At 47.4% G+C, this 21,070-nt stretch overlaps 2 protein-coding genes and 2 non-coding genes across 5 annotated transcripts; all 4 read left to right on the top strand.

Moving 5' to 3' along the window:
* Positions 1–1,035: 1,035 nt before the first annotated feature.
* On the top strand, positions 1,036–9,170 carry SLC25A38 (solute carrier family 25 member 38). Of its 2 annotated transcripts, XM_418818.7 has the most exons (7): positions 1,036–1,070; positions 1,356–1,477; positions 1,697–1,781; positions 2,876–3,055; positions 3,488–3,656; positions 4,272–4,438; positions 5,615–9,170. In XM_418818.7, the coding sequence occupies exons 1-7, from the start codon at positions 1,050–1,052 to the stop codon at positions 5,735–5,737; spliced, it is 867 nt and encodes a 288-aa protein (XP_418818.2). In that variant the 5' UTR covers positions 1,036–1,049; the 3' UTR covers positions 5,738–9,170. The 2 variants fall into 2 exon arrangements, with proteins under 2 accessions (XP_418818.2, XP_025003286.2); XM_025147518.3 differs by having other exon boundaries at positions 1,036–1,477; positions 4,329–4,438.
* A 6,876-nt stretch (positions 9,171–16,046) lies between these two features.
* On the top strand, positions 16,047–20,737 carry RPSAP58 (ribosomal protein SA pseudogene 58). Its single transcript, NM_001007823.2, has 7 exons — positions 16,047–16,092; positions 16,318–16,485; positions 17,017–17,135; positions 18,530–18,775; positions 19,664–19,792; positions 20,002–20,170; positions 20,591–20,737. Exons 2-7 carry the CDS (start codon positions 16,353–16,355, stop codon positions 20,683–20,685), a joined length of 891 nt encoding a protein of 296 aa, NP_001007824.1. The 5' UTR covers positions 16,047–16,092; positions 16,318–16,352; the 3' UTR covers positions 20,686–20,737.
* Positions 17,731–17,889, top strand: LOC112531986. Its single transcript, XR_003074186.1, has one exon. It is a non-coding gene; the product is annotated as a small nucleolar RNA SNORA62/SNORA6 family (small nucleolar RNA).
* LOC112531987 lies at positions 18,936–19,091 on the top strand. Its single transcript, XR_003074187.2, has one exon. It is a non-coding gene; the product is annotated as a small nucleolar RNA SNORA62/SNORA6 family (small nucleolar RNA).
* Positions 20,738–21,070: the final 333 nt, after the last annotated feature.

Genomic DNA, 21,070 nt, shown 5'->3' with positions numbered 1-21,070 from the left:
GCCCCACGCGTCTGCCAGGTGTCTGTCCCTCACTAGGTGCCCCCGCACCGCTGCCCCACATCACCACGAGGGGGAAGCAGCGCTGCTGCTCTTGCACACCAGGGACTTTTGGGGAGGATGTCTGTAGGGGATGTCCCAGTGCTGCAGGTGAAGAGGAGCCTGCATGCCACGCTTGTCAAAGCCTGCACCAGTGGAGGTGACCCACTGTCACTGTCCCCATCGTGCTGGGTCACCTCCTCATTCATCGTGACCATAACAAAAGAGCAAAGCTCCTCCAGCCCCACAGCAAGGCGGGCGCCCGGAGGCTGTGGTACTGCCAGAGCTTCCAGCTCCTGCGTGGGCTGTGAGCTGCTCAGTAGCCACCGCTGCAGCCTCTGGTCGGCTCAGGAGGTCCCGGTGGCTACGCCTGCCCCGTGGATGCCCTGGTGGCTCCATGTGGGGATGAGGATGGCACTGCCAGGGGAGCAGCACGGCTGTGGGGTCTTTGGAGCCGTGGGCACCCAGCTGCCGCCACGAGCTGGGCCAAGCAGCCTGACGCACCACCTCAGAGCCACGAAAACCTCCACACAAACACACCTCACGTAGGTTTGCCAGCTTTATTAGAGGCGAAAGCTCACGTCTCTACGCCAGCACTCTGAGACACATGTATTCTGTTGTGTCCTCAAAGCGGGAGCTAAACAAGGTCCCAACTCACAGAATCACTGATTCGTGACTCCTCACCACACCGTGTCTCAAACCACAGCAAGATGCCCAAAGCAGCTTTCTAAACAGAGCATTCATCTCCACTCCACTCACTGAAGGATGAGCCTTCAGGCCACTCCACCTCACACATCCGTGGTTAGTGCTGCCCGGGGCACCGATCCCACCACACACCCTGGATGCAATACGCTACCTACTGACGCGCCCCTCGGCACGCCAAGGGTTAACGAAGCGCGCATGCGCGGCGCGCTCCCGCCGCCGCCCGGGGCCCGCGCTGGGATTGGCCGCCGGGGGGAGGGTCCGCGCGTCACTGCCGCCCGCCGCGCTCACTGGTTCAGCGTGGCGCTGGGATGCCGGGGCGAGAGGCAGAGGTAATGACGTGCGTCCGGCCCGCAGCGGCGCGGTGCGCCGGCACCGCTCGCGAAGCTCGGCAGGGACCCGCGCGGCTCCCCCTGCATGGCAGACAGAGGGAGGGGGGCCCGCGTCGCCCCCTGCGCAGCGCCCCGTGTGCCGCGCGGTGCGAGGCGCGGGGCCCGGCAGCGCGGCCCCGCGTTAAAGGAGCGATTCTCCGCTCTTTGAAGCGGTCCTAAGGGCGGTGAGGCGGAGGCCGTGGTTTAGAAGCGGATAAAGCAGCCATGTCCCCCGTTCCTCTCCAGATGCATCCCGTGCTGAAGGCCTTCGTCTGCGGCTCCATCAGCGGCACGTGCTCCACGCTGCTCTTCCAGCCCCTCGACCTGCTGAAGACCCGCCTGCAGACCCTGCAGCCGACCGTGGGAGGGTGAGGGCTGCGGGGTCGCGCCGGGTGCCCTAAGGGCGTGATCGGGTGGGTAATTAGGTGGGCAGTGGGTACCGAGGCCCTCTGGAGCGGCTGTGTGGTCTGGAAGGAGAGGCCACGGGGCCACAAGGAGCGTGGGAGGGGCCGGGGTAACGTGTAGGTGCAGCGATGGGCCCGGTGGTGCGGGGCATCATGTGGAGTGCTGTCTGGTCTTCCCTCCAGGTCCGGTCGTGCTGGGATGGTGACGGTGCTCTTCAGGGTGGTTCGTACTGAAAGTCTGCTGGGGCTCTGGAAAGGCGTCTCTCCCGTAAGTGGCTCTTCCAAGCCTGACTTCAAAATTACATACACAAGCAAACCTGCCGTTTGTTGGTAGCTAAGGACTGGATTGAGGTGGCTGGCTCCTGTACAATTATGAACGACATCATGTGATGTGGATGGTTAAATCCCCTTGTGAGAAGTTAATGGCTAATGTGAGTGCCACTGGTGCATTCACTGTGCATTTGCAATCCAGAGCAGCTGACTGCTTGAGTAGGCTTTGTAAACGTGAAGTGGCAGCTGCACCAACCTCATTCTGCTTTGGGATGTTTTGTTCCTAAGAAAACTGCAGATGATCCTAGCGTTGCTGGAGCCCATTGTGTGTACGTGGCATTAGTTATTTCTCCTCATCTTATTTCCTTAGCGTGTTAGTTTTAATGACTTCTTAGTGACTTGATTTTTTTGGTACACAGCTTCCTATCAAGTGGAATAGCCTCTGAAATCACAGGATTGTAGGGACTGGAAAGGACTTCTGGAGATCATCTAGCTCAACCCCCTCCTAAAGCAGGTTCACTACAGTAGGTTGCACAGTGAAGTGTGCAGGCAGGTCTTGAATGTCTTCAGGGATGGAGACTCCACAGCTGCTCTGGGCATCCTATCCCAGTGTTCTGTCACTCTCGCAGTGAAGAACTTAACTGTTGTGTTTGTATGGAGCTTCCTGTGTTCCAGTTTGTGCCCATTGCCCCTTGTTCTGTCACTGGGCACCACTGAAAAGAGTTTGCTCCTATTGACTTGACTCCCACCCATCAGATTTATAAACAGTGGTGAGATCTCCGCTCGGCCTTCTCCAGGCTGAACAGTCCCCACTCTCTCAGCCTTTCTTCATAAGGGAGATGCTCCAGGCCCCTCATCATCTTTGTTACTCTCTTTGTGACTCTCAAGAAGTTCCCTGTCTTTTTTTTGCCCGGAACAGGACAAAGTACTCCAGACGTGGCCTCACTGGGGCAGAGTAGAGGAGGAGAATCTCCTCCCTTGACCTGCTGGCCACGCTTTTCTTGATGTACCCCAGGAAACCTTTGGCCTTTAGTGATATGTTTTGTCTTAAGTATGCTTTTTCTGTCTTTCTTTGCTTCTGTTTCTTTGAAGTCCTTTGCAAGATGTATCCCTGGGGTCGGGATTTACTTCAGCACTCTGTACACCATGAAGCAGAAGTTTCTAGGGGACCGTTCACCCACAGCCCTGGAGTCTGTCTTTCTGGGTGCCACTGCACGTGCAATATCTGGGATTTGCATGTTGCCAGTAACAGTGGTGAAGACACGGTATGAGGTGAGTATGACTTTTTAATTAGTTCACTGCTAATGATGTCACATCCCTTCCTCCTGATGACAGACATTTTTGTCAGGAGGAGGTTGCTGCCCCGTGGTACAGTCTGGGATGTAGCTGTGGTGTCGTCCTACTTCACACATTGGACCACAAGTGCCAAGCCATACTACTGATAACTAGGCAGAATGTGAATGTGAAACTTACCCTGAGATTTTACAGTGCTGTTTGTATACAGTGCCTCTGTATTTGTGGGATACTTTTTGTGTTTTACCTTCTTGAAGGACTCTTTTAGAGGCTGAGGTAGGTGGAACACAGTTTTTGCCTTGGGCTATCCTCTCTACTGCCATCTCTTGTATCAGATGAGAACACAGTGGCCTCAGGGTGTGAGTGGAACTCCTTGGCATGTGGATGACTGACTCTTATCTAACTCTGCAGAGTGGAAGATTTGGCTATGGGAGTGTGTATGGAGCTCTGAGGAGTATCTATCAGACGGAAGGGGCTCGTGGCATGTTCAGTGGGCTCACTGCCACTCTGCTACGGGATGCACCTTTCTCTGGGATCTACCTGATGTTCTACACACAGACCAAAAAACTCACACCTCAGGGTAAGGCTGAACTTCAGAGGGTGTGACATAAAACGTTGCTTTTGTTGCATTGTGCCATAAAAGTCGCTGCTTCGCTTATTGCATGCATCATCAGTAGTTCAGTTACTCTCTTGTAGGGCTTTAGGTGAGATGTTTGCCTTTTGCTTGTGGAAAACTGTAGATCTCATGTCAGTATAGAAGTGGAAATGGGCCCAAAATGTACTGTCTTTTTGAAGACTCATGCTTAAGGTAGGTGAGTGATACGTAAGTTAGGTTAGTGAGGAACTGAAAGAGAGGATGTGTTCAGCAGTGGTTTCTTCTGCTGTTTGTCTTGTATACTGATTAGTTTCCACTAAGCTGGGGTTTCTCTGGTTGTAGAACTGGCTGAGGCAAGACTTAAACAACTTTTCCTTATCTGAGTTCCTGTTACATTCGGTTCCTTAGCACTGACTGCTTTGAATTGTTCTAACTTTAACTTGTAGCCACTTCTCCCCTTTTACTGTACCCTGCATGGATTTTAACTTCTGTCAGACTCTGCCATTGATTCTACAATTCAGTAGCTTTTCACTTTGTTGTGCAGTGTGGGTATTACCAGCCTCTTCTGTATTTGAGTGGGTTCCCTCTTCTCTGTCACAGACCAGCTGGATCCAGTGCTCATGCCCGTGGTGAATTTTGGCTGTGGGATCTTTGCAGGAATCTTGGCTTCACTGGCAACGCAGCCTGCTGATGTCATCAAAACACACATGCAGCTGTCCCCTGAAAAGTACCGCAGGACAAGCCAGGCCATTGCCTTCATTTACAAGGTGAGATGAATCCCTTCTAATTGGTGCAACTGCAGCCTTACTTCTGGTCTTTTTGCCCAAAGCACAGTTACGCTGAGTAAGTTGTTGTCTTTATGCTCTTGCAGTCTGGCTACTCAGTGTGAGCATTTTCAGAAGATGAGAGGGGTCATTCTGTGGGAGACTGAGACTGAATCTCTTGTCAGTGTTTTTCATGTGGACCTGCTTGGGAAATTAACTGGAAGGGTACTGTGGTAGATGGTTTGAAGGCAGAAGTTTCAGTCCATTCCTTGAGTTTCCTTGTAATTAAGAGGCTATTATCACTACTCAGATTATTTCCTGCTCCTCTTGAATGGATTACAAGGGAGTGGAACTTGCTCCCCAATTACTCTTGCCATTCTCAAATCCTTTAACTGTTTGCACAAAATTACAGAAGACAGGCAGTTGAAGAGTAGGCTATGCCCACCTTTGTGCTATAATTCCACCAAGCATCTCTCCACACAGATCTGTCTCATGCATCAAGCTGCTGAATGATTACACTTCAGTTGTCTGCTATGCCTTTGTCTTCACACTGGTGGTGACTTTAGCTCTGAACATGAGCTTGGAAGAGCTGTGCTTGCAGCTGCTGCCACCTCTGGTTTATCCATGTAGGCACATCTGTAATTACCGCACTAAGGCAAAGGGTTTCCTTAGTATGTAGTGGATCTTAGCAGCTTTGCTTTGTTTTCTTTCCTAAACAAGAATCTGTATTTGTGTATGGATTTTCTTTTTTTTTTCTTGTGCACGAACCGTTTCCTAACAGATGTATTTATTTTCAGCACTTACAAACTTCAGTTTTTAAAGAACAGTTACGTTACTTTGTGAACAAGAATGAGCTCTAAAACAAGGACAAGTCATTTTCCTGAAGCAGATTGAAGCTATTGCTCCTTCACCTTCTCTATGTCAGGCTTGAGTGTGGCTTTCCCTGTCCTTTGTCATCCTGGCATACCCTTCTCCTTCCTTTTTCAGTGGGTGCCCTGTAATTGCACAGTGGTTTGGGTTCTTCCTAAAGGCTGAATGTAACGTAAGCGTGGATCTTTCAGAGGCTGATCTGGATCTGAGCTGAAATACACTGTGGGTTGTTCCATGTAAAAAAAAATGATGAAGAATTAAAATGCTGGAGGCAGATGGTAATGGATTGCTGTTTGTTTTCTGCTGCAGGACTTTGGCTTGGTTGGCTTCTTCCGAGGTGGTGTGCCTCGTGCCCTCAGGCGTACTCTGATGGCAGCAATGGCGTGGACTGTATATGAACAGATGATGGAAAAAATGGGCTTGAAATCTTGACTGACTTGCACTAGAACTGACCAGCCTCACTCCTTCTCCTGCGTGCTGTGACCAGCTGGCACTGGGAAGTTCCCAGTTCCATGGAGGAATAAGCCTTGCTCAGCTGGGAGGAAGAAAGCCCTTCTGAGACAGAGGATTAGGCCTTTAGGGAAGTAGAAGAAAGAAGGATCAAATCTTCGCATCTTTTGATCAATGCATTCCGGAAGGACTGTACCTGGGACTGCCTTGGGCAGGGTTTCCACAGCATGGTATCTATGTTGAGAGAAGCCCATTTTAAAAATAGCTCCGTGCTTACCACCTTTGTGCAATGAGAAATTGCTGAACAAAAGCGTTTGAGGAGAAAACAGTGAGGGCAATGTTGACTGCAGAACTTGCTCGCATGTTCCTTGCTGTCTGGCCAGTAAGGCCATCATGATACACCATCTGATGCAGATCCTTCTTCCTCATATGCTTTGTTCTCGCTGGGAGCACTGCAGACCACAGTAGGAGACTGGATATGTCTCTTGGTGTTTATAATGCAGGAGTGGATGGAAGAGGAATGAAGCATGGAAGGAAAGCGAGGAGTACATTTTCTGTCATCATTTTCCTACTGTGCTTGATAGCAGAGAAGGTAATGTGCACCTCCCTGCTGTGTTGCCATTAGGTAACTGAGCATCGTAACACTTCAGATACATTTCTGTGGCTACAACAGTGTTTGCACTGGAATTAGAAAGAGTAAGGCACTTTAAACCAGAAGTAGAGAGTGCATTAGTTGCTACCAAAATTCTACTGGTTCCCTGAAAAACATTTTTCCCGCTGGTCAGACTATATCAGGAAAACTTAAATGTTTTTTATCCAGCTGTACTAGAGACTTACTCACTTCCTATTGCTCGTTTGCTGATCCCTCTGTACAAGCTGCTCCTTAGATGTAGCTTTTAAGATCATAGCTCCCAGAGCATAAATGTATAATGGAAGCAGATACAGATACTGACGCTTTAAACTTCCCTGAGAAGCCACTACTGACTGCATGTAGAATATCTTTGGTTTGGGAGAGAAAAGGCTATTCTTTTCTCTCAGCTTTCTCCAAAGTTTGAGGTGTTTGAGTGTTTGGTAGGGACAGAGAAACCCTGGACAGATTGTCAGACCTTCATTTTCTCTTAGCAGGTAGCCTGTTCTTACTTCAGTATTCCTGAGTTTAAACTTGGGAGATGAAATAATTTTTTTTTGTTATCATCTGTGCCTTTTTTTGTCATTCCTACTTCAGGCCCCAAAGTTTGACCTTTCCAGTCTTAGCACAGCCTGCTCCCCTCTTCACTTGTGCCTCGGTACTGGCTGGCTGCATTGGCACTCCTGCAGCTCTGTTGGTGTTGCCACAAAGGTGGGCATGGAAGTGCGTGTCCTACTCTGTAGCATGCCTTGCAGAAAACATAGTATTGGCTTTGATTTTCCTTAAATATTCAGGAATGTCATAATTCACTTTAAAATGAGTGCAGATGTTAAAGTCAGAGCAGATATGTCTAAATCTGTATGTAGCTATATTGTTAAAAATTGAAGTATTACTTGCATAACCAGTGCCTGCGCTGGCAACCTTCGGACCACAAGACCAGAGGGGACACAGGCTGTAAAAGATGCCTTTAGCAAATTCCAAATGCAAGAAGCTTTGAGTGATGTGAAAATGAAGTCTGAGAAAAGTATAAAGGACAGGAGAGGTAGTGTAGGGTCCTGGGTGTGTGTTTTGAGCATTAAGAATAGAGCACAGCATCAAATATTCCAGTCGGACTGGCATGCTGGTAGATGGATGCCCTGTGCTGCTTCTGGCTGTCAGGCACGTGGGCAGATCATTTGCCAAATCCAAAATCCGAAGGATAGTTCCTCCCTTTTGCTGTCCCTCCTACCGTTTGTGACCTGGACTTGTGAGTGCACATGAAGCAGTGGTGGCTGTGCATCCTGCTGTCAGTTACCTTGAGCATTGCTGACCCAGAGCTGCAGAACTGAGCCAAGGGCTGCTGAGCTGGTGGTGTCTTCTATTCTGCTATGCTCACCTGGCACCGGATGCGTGGATGTTTGTGGGGCTTTCTTATTCTGGGGTGTGTGGTGGATCTGTTGTGCATCTTGTGGTGTGGCAGTCAAGGGCTACGCAGGGTTACCTGCGAGATGATTCCCTAGTATTTTAGTTGCTGCTGTAGCAGTGGGAAAGCACTGCGCAACTTGTGCAGATAGAAGCTCAATGAGGCACACGAGCAAAGAAAGCTAGGTGACAAATCTTGTACTAAGTTATGTCCTCATCAGAAATCTGAAATGCAGGAATGCTTCAGTGGCTTTTAGGCCCTCTCCTCCTGCCTGGTCAAGTAATAAAGGAAGACCTAAAGAATCTAGTCTGACCTGATTTTTATCTTGATTCTAGCCTAATACAGTGTTAGCTTTTTCTTCATGAAAGCCCTTCCATTCCCCACGCTTTTTGGAGAATGAGGGGTCTCTTTGTCATTGCAGCAGTGTGAGAAACTATATGTTTTTGGCATGTGAACTAGCCTGGGCTCTTGGAGTTTAACAAACCCAAATTTCACCACGTATTTCATCAGCCCTTGGTGTTGCAAATCCAAAAACCTCTCTACACGTGAGCCAGTGAGATTTGTCGTGTGAGTTTGTTTGTTTTTATTATTTCTTTTGTTGCTTCCCTTACATATGGGATAAGAGAGAGCCTGAAGTTCTGCTTTGCGACCTGAAATCTGTATCAGATAGGCAGGTACAAGACTCAGCTTCCTCAATTCTGATCCTTACTACCCCTCACCCTTTTACTCTCTTCAAAAACATTCTGTTTCTAAAGTGATTTGTTGAAGTTACGTTTTGATAGTTATGCCAAGTCAAAAACAAGTGTTTGGCTATATTGCTTGTGATGTTCTGTGCTTCTCATCAACCACAAATTGTTGCTGTACAACCTAAATGCAAATAAAAACCAAAGAAAATTCCAGAGGCAGGTACTGAGTTACTGCATAACCCCTACAATTCAGTGCTAACAATCCCAGCAGATAATCATTTACAAAGTCATTTTAGCCTGGATTTTGGAGAAGCAGGTGTGATAGTGTGAGCTTTTTTAGATTGCCAGATCACCATCAGACCCCCCTCCCAATGACCTCAGTTGATGGCAATTCAATCTTAGTAAACGTGCATTGACTCTGTTACCCTTGTAGCTGTGCTCTAAGAACACAACAGGTTAACAAGCTGAGGCAGTCAATGTTTACCTGAAGTACAAAGATACAGGAGAAATAGTCTGATTGTCTATTGGTTTTGTGTTATTTCCATGCTGCCTGTAGTGGTTTTTTTCCTTCTTGCACTATTTTAAACAGAACTGGAGCTTTGGGACAGAGTACAGGTTTGAGTATTTTGAGTGTATGTTTACATGAAATATTTATGCGATAAGGAATATATTTATATTAAAAGCTGTGGTTGCCAAAATCAAGAATGTCTTCTGAATATTTCTTTCAAAAAAGAAAACCTAAAGGGATGGGATGGAGAAGAGGCTTGGGAAAGCAAAAGAAGCTTCCCAAGGGAACAGAACTGTTGGATGAGCTCAGATTTATACAAGGCAATGCATATTCTCTTTTAGGGGCATAGTAAACACAGCTAAATTGGCTTATGGAAGAAATAATACATAGCAATGGGGACTCTTGTCTGTCTTACACTTTCCTTTGTCTGCCTGTTGTGTGTCAAAACCGATAAGAACTTTAATCTCAATATCCAGTGTTGAAATACCAGCCTTCAGACACTGGCGTTCTGAGCACTCTGGGTAGAAGCTAACTTTTTCATCTCCAGCCAACCTGAGCTGTGCTGCTCAGGCAGTCTGGTCTCGACAAAAGGCCAGAAATTGTGCCTGGGATTTCATTTTCCACTGCAAAGCATAGTGCAAGGAGACTGCTGATTGCTGACCTCCTCTTGTTGTAGTGTGGACCTGGGATTCAGTAGCATGCAGAGCTCCCAGAGCTCCTGCTGCCTTGCAGACCCACATCCAATTCAGAGGGCGTTTCTGTTCACACCACTGCTGACTGTCCAGCTGGGAGGAGAGATAAGGGACAGGCTTGCCAACCCTGGGGAGGGTGGGGAGAATAGAAGGGGAACAGCTGAAGTCCTTGTAATAAAACACTGACCTGTTACTTTGTCTTCTACTCAAAAAACAAACAGGGAAAATGAGGCTAAAGATGAGACTTCTGCAACTTTCATAGAACTAGAAGAGTTTGTTTCCCCAAAATGTAAAAGAAAAGCCTTTGAAATGCAGGCCAAGCTGGAATTTACCAAACTAGCATGGCTCTTACAGACACCAGTTCTAACTTCAGTTGTGAGACCATTTTTCTCCCTAGGAACTGCAAGCCGAAGGGAAGACTACATCTTCAGTAAAAGAACCCTGCCTCCATTACTGAGTGCACTGAATACTACCCTCAATTCCCTGGAGGCTTCAGCACGTTTCTGAAGAAAGCTGCAGCTGTTCCCAGAGGCAGTTTCCACAAAAGTAAGTGGCATGATGTGCAATGACAAACAGCCTCACAAAATTCAATCACCGTGTTTGAATAAAGGCAAGTGTGGGACCACCTCTAGACAAAAGCCACATAGCCACAGGAGAATGGTTCTTGTACCATGCACTCAATTAAACCTGTACCTGGAAGGACCTGAAGTTCACCTGTTGGGCTGTGCACTGGACAGACTGGTGAGCCAGCATGTGTTAATGTCTGCAAACACTGCTTCTGTACAATGCTGCACAGCTTCGCTGGATATGGTCCCATCTCCACACATATAAAAGTGAAACCAAAGCACAGAAGCAGATCTGGAGTAATGAACATAATATATTGCTTCAATAAAAACACCATCAACTTAAAAAACAAACAAACAAACAAAAAATCCTGTGACTTTGGTTGCCTTCCACCAGTTGCCTCCTCTCCCTGTTCCAATAGCATAAGGGAAGCAAAGCCCTCTCCTCCTTCTCCTCTGAGGGCTCACCATGGAACAGACACTCCCCCTTCATGCTCCAGGGACAGGGGAGAGGGGGGCATGCAGGCAGTGTGAGATGAGAAGGAAGGACTCACACAACATATAAAAGGTAATGTGTCTTTTATTGACCATAGGAAGACTGCGCTAGCTGGCTAACACCTCTGTTTCCCACCTGTGGGATGTCCTTTCTGAAGCTGTGTGAAGCCATAATCTTGGCTTGACTATTTCTGTGTCTTTGTCAAGGGGATCCCAAGCACGGTGCTGCAGAACTGTATCCTCTTCACTGGATGCTCATCAGTTCCACTGGATGGAACTGCCAGGCCAGAACTTTGTGGGACGGGGAAAAAAGGCTTAAACAACACCTGTAACTCAGCAACTCTATGGATAGTAGGGAGGCCATGCACAGGCTGGCTGATGCCAATAACTGTATGAGTTTCAACAGGGCCAAGTGTCGGTTCCTGCATTTTGGCCACAACAACCCCAGGCAACCCTACAGGCCTGGGGAGGAGTGTCTGGAAAGCTGCCTGACGGAAAGGGACCTTGGTGTACTGATGGACAGTCGGCTGAATATGAGCCAGCAGTGTGCCCAGGTGGCCAAGAAGGCCAATGGCATCCTGGCTTGTATCAGGAATGGTGTGGTGAGCAGGACTGGGGAAGTAATCCTGCCCCTGTACTCAGCACTGGTGAGGCCTCACCTCAAGTACTGCGTTCAGTTTTGGGCACCTCAGTACAGAAAGGACATTGAGGTGCTGGAGCAGGTCTAAAGAAGGGCAACAAGGCATGTGAAGGGCTTAGAGAACATGTCCTATGAGGAGACAACTGAAGGAACTGGGGCTGTTTAGTCTGGGGAAAAGGAGGCTGAGTGGAGACCTTATTGTTATCTTTCAATATCTGAAAGATGCTTACAGCGAGAGCAGGGCTGGTCTCTTCTCACTGCTGACAGATGACAGGACAAGGGGAAATGGCCTCAAGTTGCACCAGAGTAAGTTTAGGTTGGATATCAGGAAAAACTTCTTTACAGAAGTTGTAATGCACTGGAATAGGTTCCTCAGGGAGGTGGTTGAGTCACCATCCCTGGATGTGTTTAAAAACCATTTGGATGTGGTGCTCAGGGACATGATTGAGCAGAGGGTTGTTAGAGTTAGCGTAGTATGGTTAGGTTGTGGTTGGATTTGATGATCTTTAAGGTCTTTTCCAAGTGAGCAATTCTATGATTCTATGATTCAGTGCCTTCACTCCCCACTTCCTCAGCTGCGTTCTGGCAGTGGACCAAAGCACTCTTTCAAGGCACTGGGCCAAGGCATCAGAGAAGCCAGGGTCTCATTCAGCAGAGTTCCCACCTCTTCACTGGGGAATCCCAGGCAACATGAACACCGCAAACCTTTGTGGGATACGGCTGTGCATTTATGTCCTCATTTTGGTCTTAGCATGGATCCTTCTCCACTGACTCCATACTATCTCCTGCGTGACACCCCCAGACATGTTTCATGGCAAAGATAGTGCCCAAAAGTCTGCCTTCTCAATCCTCTCTCATGTCACCCCCCAAATAAACCATTTGATCCATGCTTCAGAGGATCCCTTCTGCACAGATGTCTGTGCAGCAGCCAGGTGGCTTTCCCTCCACTTGGGGGTCCCATTACAGACTCCTTGCTCAGAGACGGCTCTTCCCAGCAGCCTGGGTTGGCTGCCAGGGAGATGGCCTTTCTGAGGCTTTGTGAGCATGCCAGGAACCTCAACCTTCCTGATGCACTTCTCAGAGGTTGGTAGTAACTCAGTGATGCTTCTGTGCCATCCTGCCTCAAGTCTCATTGCTGCTGCGGAAGTGATCATATGCTGAGGACTCCTTTCTGTGGGTTCACTCCCATGCGCCAACTTGCTTCCTAAAGGCTGCTCCTACGCTCAGGAAAAGCCTTCTGTGTCCCCTCATGCATCCTGGGCTCCAAACCTGGTGCTCTGTGCAAGGCTTCCTCAGAGATGTCACTGCCTTGCTGGTACTGACAGTTCAAGATAGCCCCAGACCACACAGAGCTGGAATCATAGAGTGATTCTTTGAGCTAGAAGGGACCCACAAATCAAATTTCTGGCTCATCAGTAGAGAAAGTAATTGTATTACTACATTTAATCAGCACACTGCTAATATTTGAGAACACAAAGCAGACCTGAATTAGGCCTACGTTTAATGGGAAATAATCCAGCAGTTGTGGCAGTGGTGTTCTGTTACAAACCCACCCAATCTAGAACTTAGAACAAATACATCTCAAAACCATAATTAGATTTCAGCAAGCTCTGTAATGCTGGGAGCACATTTGCAGTCCCCTCGGCAGTCTGCCACTTCTTCCAAGCCACTGCAGTACTTTGTGACTTAGTTTCAAAACTCACCAAGGAGGTGGTGTGTCACCTTTGGCCCACTGCCATCTGGGCACAGATCCCTCCTGTACTTTAGCTTTCTGAACAGAACACGACATACAACTGTAAGCGAGCTGTCTGTTCATCCTGACACACACAAAAAGTGAAATGAAAATCAGTTCCACTGGATTTCATTAGTGCAGCTCATAGTAGCTATGAAGATCTTACCTCATAAACAAATATCCCCGCTGGTGAAGAAGCAAACTTACTGCAGCAATCAGGCTAAGTTTCATTCTCCGTCACATGAGAAACATGCAGAGCTGACTTAAAGCAAACTATGAACAAGAGCTGGAGATCACTTTGAACAGCCGCAAACACAACCACTTAGACAGACTTGGAAAAGCTGTTCTGTCCCAGCTTTCATAGTACTGCTTATGCCAACAGAATTTAGCTGAGGCCTCCTTCTCTTTTCCTTCTGTGCGAACTGCTGCACTTGTTGGCTGGGCCACATTCACATCTGTGGATACAGAGTGTAGGTTCTCTGCACCAGCTTTCTGCATCTCAAGTTAGTGACAGGTTGGAACCACACAGCCTTTCAGAAACAAGGAAGCACTTCAGAGCCATAGCTACAGCCATTCGTCACCTAACCGGTATGAAAGTTGCTATCATATTTAATTTTTCTCCACACATCCTACCTTCCTGGTTTCCATGGACTTTACCATGTAGTAAATCATTAACTGTCTGAATGTACAACCACTGATCTCAATGGTTTTATGACAGAAACTTACGTTTTGCTGAAGGCATCTAAGTTCTATGAACAGAAATGGACATGCACTGAGTAAGAGCTGAAGTCCTGCAGACGTGCCTGATCTATGCAGGAAACCTTCTCTAACTCCGTTGTTCTCTGAAACCATCTCACTGCCTAAGCAGTGGACTGAGCTGCAGACTTCACGCTGCCAAAAACTGACTGCAGCCAGTTTAAACTCCTTTCATGTTGTCCTACAAATGGCATCTGGTAGCTGGTGTCCTACCTGCCAATCCCATACACAGAGAAGAAAAAATTATTTAGTTTGTATTTGTGCAAAGGTGGGTGCTAGGTACAAATTCCACAAGGCTAGCACACCTTCAACAGACCCACAAAATGGTTCTTATGCTAGTCTGTAGTTACATAGACATTTACTACAATAAATATCATTAGATATATTTCCCTGTTTTCAACTGGCTCTATGTAACCAAACTAGCATGCGTGCTCCCCACTGTGGATTTTTGGCCTCAAACTGAGTCAGTGGTCACCATCTCCATTTCACAGGCAGAAAGAGCTGGGTCTGTTCAGCCTGGAGAAGGTTTCAAGAAGACCTGATTGTGACCTTTCAGTAGCTAAAGGGGAATGATAAGGAGACAGACTCTTCAGCAGGGTCTGTTGTGACGGTTTCAAACTGAAAGAGGGGAGATTAAGATTGGATATAAGGAACCAACCCGGCCCGGTTGGATGGGGCCTTGGGCAGCCTGATCTGGTGGGTAGCAGCCCTGCCTACAGCAGGGGGGTTGGAATTAGATGATCTTTATGGTCCTTTCCAACCCAAGAAATTCTATGATTCTATGATTCTTGCTCATTTCAGTATGGTGTTTTGTTTTGCTTACCGTTGTCACCACCACGTGGCAAATGTGTGAATTACTCTCTAAAAGAATAGTGATGGATAAATCTTGTAATTTTGGTAAGTACTATCATCCAAGAAGCTGAAGAATGAAGGGCAGCTTTCTACAAAGTTATGCTCTGCAGCAGTCATAACTGCAATACAATATGCTTCACTCATACCAGTCAGGTAGTTTGTTTCATGCACCTGGTTCTAGCTGCAGTGCCACTAAAGCCATTGCTAGCCTCGTGCTTGACATTGCACAATAAGGATATATTTGTCACATAAAGTTAGGTACAGCAGGAACAAATTCTACAGCCTCACACTGTGAATGAGCACTCTTTTTGCTGTAATAATCTTCCATTTCATTGCATAAGGAAGCTGAAGCACTTTTAGAGCTTACAAACACTTCCAAATTACAGTAATAATAGATTTTTTTTATTGATTCAAACAATTAACAGACGCTGGTGCAATGAAAGGAACATCAGTTGGTCACTGATAACATATTTGGTGGAGCTTTGTAGTATCTCAAAGGCTCAGCAAGAAGCAAACCACCTGAAATACCAGGTAGAGTGCTGCCGGGCAAATCAGTTGGCACCTTAAAGGGGCAAAGGGCAGCCTTGTTCCATGTGAACCATCCACTGGACAGGAAGACGGAAGGTGATTTTTTGATAGGGGAAGAGGAATTTATATGCAGAATGATGGGCAAGGTGTTACTTTTGCCAGAAACAGGTGCTGGCTGCCCGCTGCACTCCTCAGCCTGCCTTCAGGGTGGCAGAGGAGCACTGTGGAAGAGCCAAGGGACAGGGTCTAGCTGAAGGTGTGCTGACTCAAAGCCAGCTCGAAAGTGGTACAGTGGTAATGGAGAAGTCTCCCCTACCTATTGAACACACCCCTTTTTAGCTTCTGCCCCAAATAGACACAATAGATGTAGAAACATGACGGCAAGGAGAATCTCAAGTTAAGGGAAACGCTTAATGGCAAAATTGGAAGCCAAAGGAATGTGATGAAACGAAGTGCACAGCACATGCTTAGTGTGACTGATTTCATCCTCCCCAGAGTCACATATCAAAACACCCACTGCTCCTTTTTGGGGCGAGGATTGTGGTTAGACTACTTTGGTGCGCAAATCACTACTCTTCGGTGTCGCTTAAAGGTAACATCAACTAACCCCTTTTCTCCTGCCGCGGTTTCCCCCATGCCACACACGACCCGCCCCCACCTGGCCCACAGTCCGCCATGACACACGCAGGCCCTGGGTCGCTAAGCGCCTACTTCCTTAGCAACCCGCGGAGCCCCGCCCTTCCGGTGAACGCGACGCTCCCATTGGCTGGCGGGGAGGGCATATATTGACGTCACACGGCGAAGACTTTCCTTTTCGTTCGGCGCCCGCCGAGGCCTCCACACGGCGTTGTCCGCGTGAGTCCCGGCGCCGGCGGGGCGGGGCGGTTGAGGGGCTGGTGGCGGTGCACGCACCTTGAGGCATTAATGGATGTTAGCGAGCGTTCTCTGCGCGCTCCCCTCAGCGGGCCGAGCTTATTTGGGGAGGCTGAGGGGGATAGAAGGGTAGGCCGCCGGCGCGGGCAAGATGGCGGCCGGGGCGCCCGCCACGTGAGGCGCTGAGCTGGGTAGTTGTGCCCGCAGGTTCCCTGTCGTCGCTTCCTAAGGGAAACCCCACGATGTCCGGAGGTCTCGATGTCCTGCAGATGAAGGAGGAGGATGTCCTCAAGTTTCTTGCTGCCGGGACCCACCTGGGAGGCACCAACCTCGACTTCCAGATGGAGCAGTATATCTACAAGAGAAAGAGCGATGGTAGATCCCTGGGGTGGGAGCCCGGAGTGCAGCTGCTGGGCTAGCTGGGAGTTGATGGGCAAAACTGGCAAAAAGAGCCAAGTGCTACTGCTTGAGCTTCCCAGCAGTTTGTGGCCCTGGAAAGTACAGAAATCCAAACAAATCACATTCCTCAAAACAGTAAAACAAAGCACAGATTATAGAACACAAATCAATTAGATTGGGGCACCCCTACTGGTTTCTGACTATAGTAATAAGCGTTGTGTCTCAGTAGTTATCCGTGCTTCTTGTGCTGTTCTTAAGTCTAAACTGCACCATGTTGAAAGGTTCCAGCTTATTGCAGATTCAGGTCCATATTTATGTGTTGGACCATAATGGCTAGAGTTACACTATCTTAAAATCATGTTGCTGTTTTTTTTTTCTTGGAACAGCTTGCTGCTAACTGGAGTTTTGTAATAACTGCAGCCCTGTAGCAATTTTAAGAGCAGATGAGTGATGTCTTGATTTAAAAATTCTTTTACTGGTTGCTCTAAATCTTACTGTCACCTGTAGGTATTTACATCATCAATCTGAAGAGGACCTGGGAGAAGCTCCTTTTGGCAGCCCGTGCTATTGTGGCTATTGAGAATCCAGCTGATGTGAGCGTCATTTCTTCCAGGAATACCGGACAGGTATGGGAGTTCTTTATTTACCCAAGGCCTTCAGTCTTGGGAGCAGGCCTGTTGCCCTGTAGCAGTGCATGTCATTGGCAGCTTGATAAGAGTGACCCAAATTTTGGCATTCAGAGGCATGTTTCTTGTGCTATGGTTGAAGTTTAAAGCAACTGTATGGAGGGTCCCTGCACAGCCCCAATTCCTGTAGAGTTCAGGGCAGATGTGAGTAGTTGGATGGTATGTTTTTTTCCTTTTAGCCTTATTTGAATACATTCTGCTGGACCTCCTCCATTCTTTTGGTCATTAATGTGGCTTTTGGGAGCAAAAAGCACCTGATAGATCTAAGTTTTTTCCAAAGAGGAAATAGTGTTCTTTTACTGGAAGGGGAATTGTAACAAGTAAACAAACACTTCAGATTTTTCTTGCAGATTTTAAGCAGAAAAACTTCTGTAGAAGGGGATGCACCATTCAAATGAAATCTAATTGTTGCTGAAGTTTACTGCTGAACTTAATTACTTTGTCCTAATCTAGGCAGTGCCACGAACATAGGAGAGAGCGCTGAATGATGTTGAGTGGATTTACAAGAGAAAGGTGTGAGCACCTACTTATGCAACTTGCACACTGTTAAAGCTTGATGCTGAGGTCAGTTCCTGACCAATGAGCTCTCAAGTGTCGGAAGTGTGCTACAACAAAGCTGTTGGCAGGGTGCTTGCTAATGCCAGGAGAGGAGCTGCCTCTATGATTGGAGTTTGATAGCAGCCCTGCCACATGCTCTGCTGGCTTATGCCTGAGGAATTGGAAACTATTGCAAATGAGTAGGAGCTAGCAGTTTAGTCTTAGTGGACACTGTTAAAGTTTGCATATATGTACTAGTGAGCTTGTCTTGTAGTTAATGCAAGCTATGCTACTGCATAGTAAATGGATGCAGAAATAATGGAGGTGAATGGCTTTTTTTTTTCCTTTTATATGGCTCAAGAACAGTCCAGGGAGAGCAGGAATGTGATTTAGATATTGGCATTTGTAGGTCAGGTTGATGGTTGGATGTGGTGATCTTGAAGGGTCCTTTCCAACCTAGATGATTCTATAATGCTGTTTGTTTCATCTACCCTTTTGCTGGTATGGTGGAGGCTCATAACTTTGGAGTAGAGCACACAACTCAGTTTATCGGGGGAAGAGAAACTTGTTCTTCCTACTGACTTCCTGCCTTACTGGTGGATGTGATCTTCTAACTCCTTTTTGTGCTGTTGGTGTAGTTATTTTTAAAAGCAGTATTGTTTTCACTCATTCAGGGAACTGGTACGTGAGCCCTGATGTCATAGAAATTGAAACAAGTTTATGTGGTCACTGACAGCACACCAGGGTGAGTTGATTGAAACTGAATTTCCTACTTCACCTCTTGATTTGTTTTGCAGCGTGCTGTTCTGAAGTTTGCTGCTGCCACTGGGGCTACTCCTATTGCTGGACGCTTCACCCCTGGTACCTTCACAAATCAGATCCAGGCGGCTTTCCGTGAGCCACGACTCCTGGTTGTTACAGATCCCCGAGCTGATCATCAGCCACTGACCGAGGCTTCTTACGTCAACATCCCCACCATTGCGCTGTGCAACACCGACTCCCCGCTGCGCTATGTGGATATTGCTATCCCCTGCAACAACAAGGTTACTGCTTTGTAGAATTTAAAGCTGCTTTCTCTAGAGCGTACTGTAGATTGCAAGATGTTTTTTGGTAGGTAAGATTACATGTATATCCGGTGTGACTCTCAGGGTGATGAGCTAATAAATTTCTGCCAAGCCAATAGGTAGGTGAGGAGGTTTTGAGCTTGCACACAGTTGGAACTTGGAGCTGAGGCCATCCTGTGGCCAAGGAACTCTCAAGCGTAGGATGTGTGCTACAGTAACATGGCAGGACTTACTGACAGCCTGAGGGCGTTTGTGGCCCAATGAAAGGAGTTTGGTAGTCAATCTTGCCACAGTTCATGAACATGAAAGAAAAGTAATGTGACTTTGTGAAGAATCATAGAATGGTCTGGGTTGAAAAGGACCACTGGTCGAGTTTGAACCCTCCTGCTATGTGCAGGGTCACCAAGGAAATACAGTCTTACTAGCAGCAAAAAGGTAAAGTCTAGGGAAGTGGGAAACTAGCCTTGATCTCTAAACACTGTTACTAACAAAACAATGTAAGCCAAATCTGAGCTTGAACCAATCTGTAAGATTAATTTCTTTATATTAGCATATAGTATGGATGTGTAATCCTTGTGTTTGTGGATAAGATTTACACAGAACATTGAATAGGAGTACTGACTGAGACAAATTCAGATGCAGGTGACTGTGGTGCTGCAGAGGCCTGAAAATATTGCTGTGAATTTGAAAAGCTTCAATGTCCTGAGTCCATTTACATCATAGCTCTGTCAGGGATTCTCTTGCCTAGAAAGAATTGTGTGCAAATAAGTTTTCCTCTTAAAGGTGTGTGAGGGCAGGGGAGGGGGAAGGCATTTAAAGGCTTATATTTGGAGCAGATCTTAATGTAACCTTATTCTCCTGTTGCAGGGAGCACATTCAGTGGGCCTGATGTGGTGGATGCTGGCTCGGGAGGTCCTGCGCATGCGTGGCACCATCTCCCGTGAACATCCATGGGAAGTCATGCCTGACTTGTACTTCTACAGGGATCCTGAGGAGGTAAAGACCTGTGGGAGGAAGTGTGAGATGTGCTGCTTGTGTTCCTGCCCATGGTTCTCTGTGCTTGCCCCTGAGGACAGATACTTGCCAGTGTCATACATTTGACACTTAGTGTGGTTAATTAGTTGTCTGTCAGCTGGTACATGTTGTCTGGTGTGTGTGGTGAGATGTCTGTTCCTGTGCAGTGTCAGCTGTGTTCTTCATTGCAGATTGAGAAGGAGGAGCAGGCTGCTGCTGAGAAAGCAGTGACAAAGGAGGAGTTCCAGACCGAATGGACAGCCCCAGCTCCTGAATTCACAGCTCCTCCTCAGCCTGAGGTTGCTGATTGGTCTGAGGGAGTGCAGGTCCCATCTGTGCCAATCCAGCAGTTCCCCACAGGTCAGTTTTGTGGAAGGGTGTCTAGAGGAAGTGGGATCTGGAAAGCAGAAATAAGTCTTCACTGTGATTAGCTGCGGGGATGTGCATGGTGCTGGTGTACTGATTCCCTTGTCTTTAAGCAAGTCACAGATGTTGGTATTTTGTAGAGAAAATTGAGTAGTACACTTAACTTGCTTCATGCAAGTTTCTGCCAGCAATGTCTTTTAAACATTAAAATGATAGATTTTTAAGGCAGAGTGGATGTGAGTGTGTACCTTAGTTACTGCACTTGGAAGTCCGAAGTAAGTTGATTTGGGGTCATGAGAAGAATACTAGTTTGTATACTTGCATATACATGTACAAGAATGGCAGCGTGTACACCATGTTTTATGGATTAAAAGAGTAAGGATGCAGTGAATTTTGTTGTGTTTGTAATTGCAGAGGACTGGAGTGCCCAGCCTGCCACTGAGGACTGGTCAGCAGCTCCCACTGCCCAAGCAACGGAGTGGGTTGGGACTACCACGGAGTGGTCTTAACTTCAGTGCCGCTGTACTATCAAAAATAAAGACTGGTTTAATACCCATCCTACTTTGTATGAGTGCTGGTTGGTGTGTTTTCCTTCTGATCAACATGCTGGAGGGCTGGGATGTCAGCAAAAGGGCTCACAGACTTGAGAAGGTGGGCCTATGTGAACAATGTGAAGTTCAGCAAGGTCAAGTGCAAGACCCTGCAGCTGACTCAGGGCAATCCCAGATGTATGCGGATAGGGAGAAAAACTCATTGAGAGCAAGCAGCCTTGAAGAGAGGGACTTGAGGGTGTTGGTGGACAGAAAATGACATGAGCCAGCAGTGTGCTTTTTGCAGCCTTTGAGGCTGACAGTATCCTGGGCTGCAACAAACAAGGGGTGGCCAGTAGGGGGT

This window comes from Gallus gallus, chromosome 2, assembly GCF_016699485.2.
Source record: "Gallus gallus isolate bGalGal1 chromosome 2, bGalGal1.mat.broiler.GRCg7b, whole genome shotgun sequence".
In the NCBI taxonomy this organism is placed as follows: Eukaryota; Metazoa; Chordata; class Aves; order Galliformes; family Phasianidae; genus Gallus; species Gallus gallus.
This window is presented reverse-complemented; position numbering and strand designations above follow the sequence as displayed.

Coding starts and splice junctions, on each gene's coding strand:
- SLC25A38 (XM_418818.7), top strand. CDS start 1,050: ATGCCGGGGCGAGAGGCAGAG. Junction 1,478..1,696: donor CTGCAGCCGACCGTGGGAGG/GTGAGGGCTGCG, acceptor TCTTCCCTCCAG/GTCCGGTCGTGCTGGGATGG. Junction 4,439..5,614: donor CCATTGCCTTCATTTACAAG/GTGAGATGAATC, acceptor TTTCTGCTGCAG/GACTTTGGCTTGGTTGGCTT.
- RPSAP58 (NM_001007823.2), top strand. CDS start 16,353: ATGTCCGGAGGTCTCGATGTCCTGCAGATGAAGGAGGAGGATGTCCTC. Junction 17,136..18,529: donor CTTCCAGGAATACCGGACAG/GTATGGGAGTTC, acceptor TTTGTTTTGCAG/CGTGCTGTTCTGAAGTTTGC. Junction 18,776..19,663: donor CTATCCCCTGCAACAACAAG/GTTACTGCTTTG, acceptor CTCCTGTTGCAG/GGAGCACATTCAGTGGGCCT.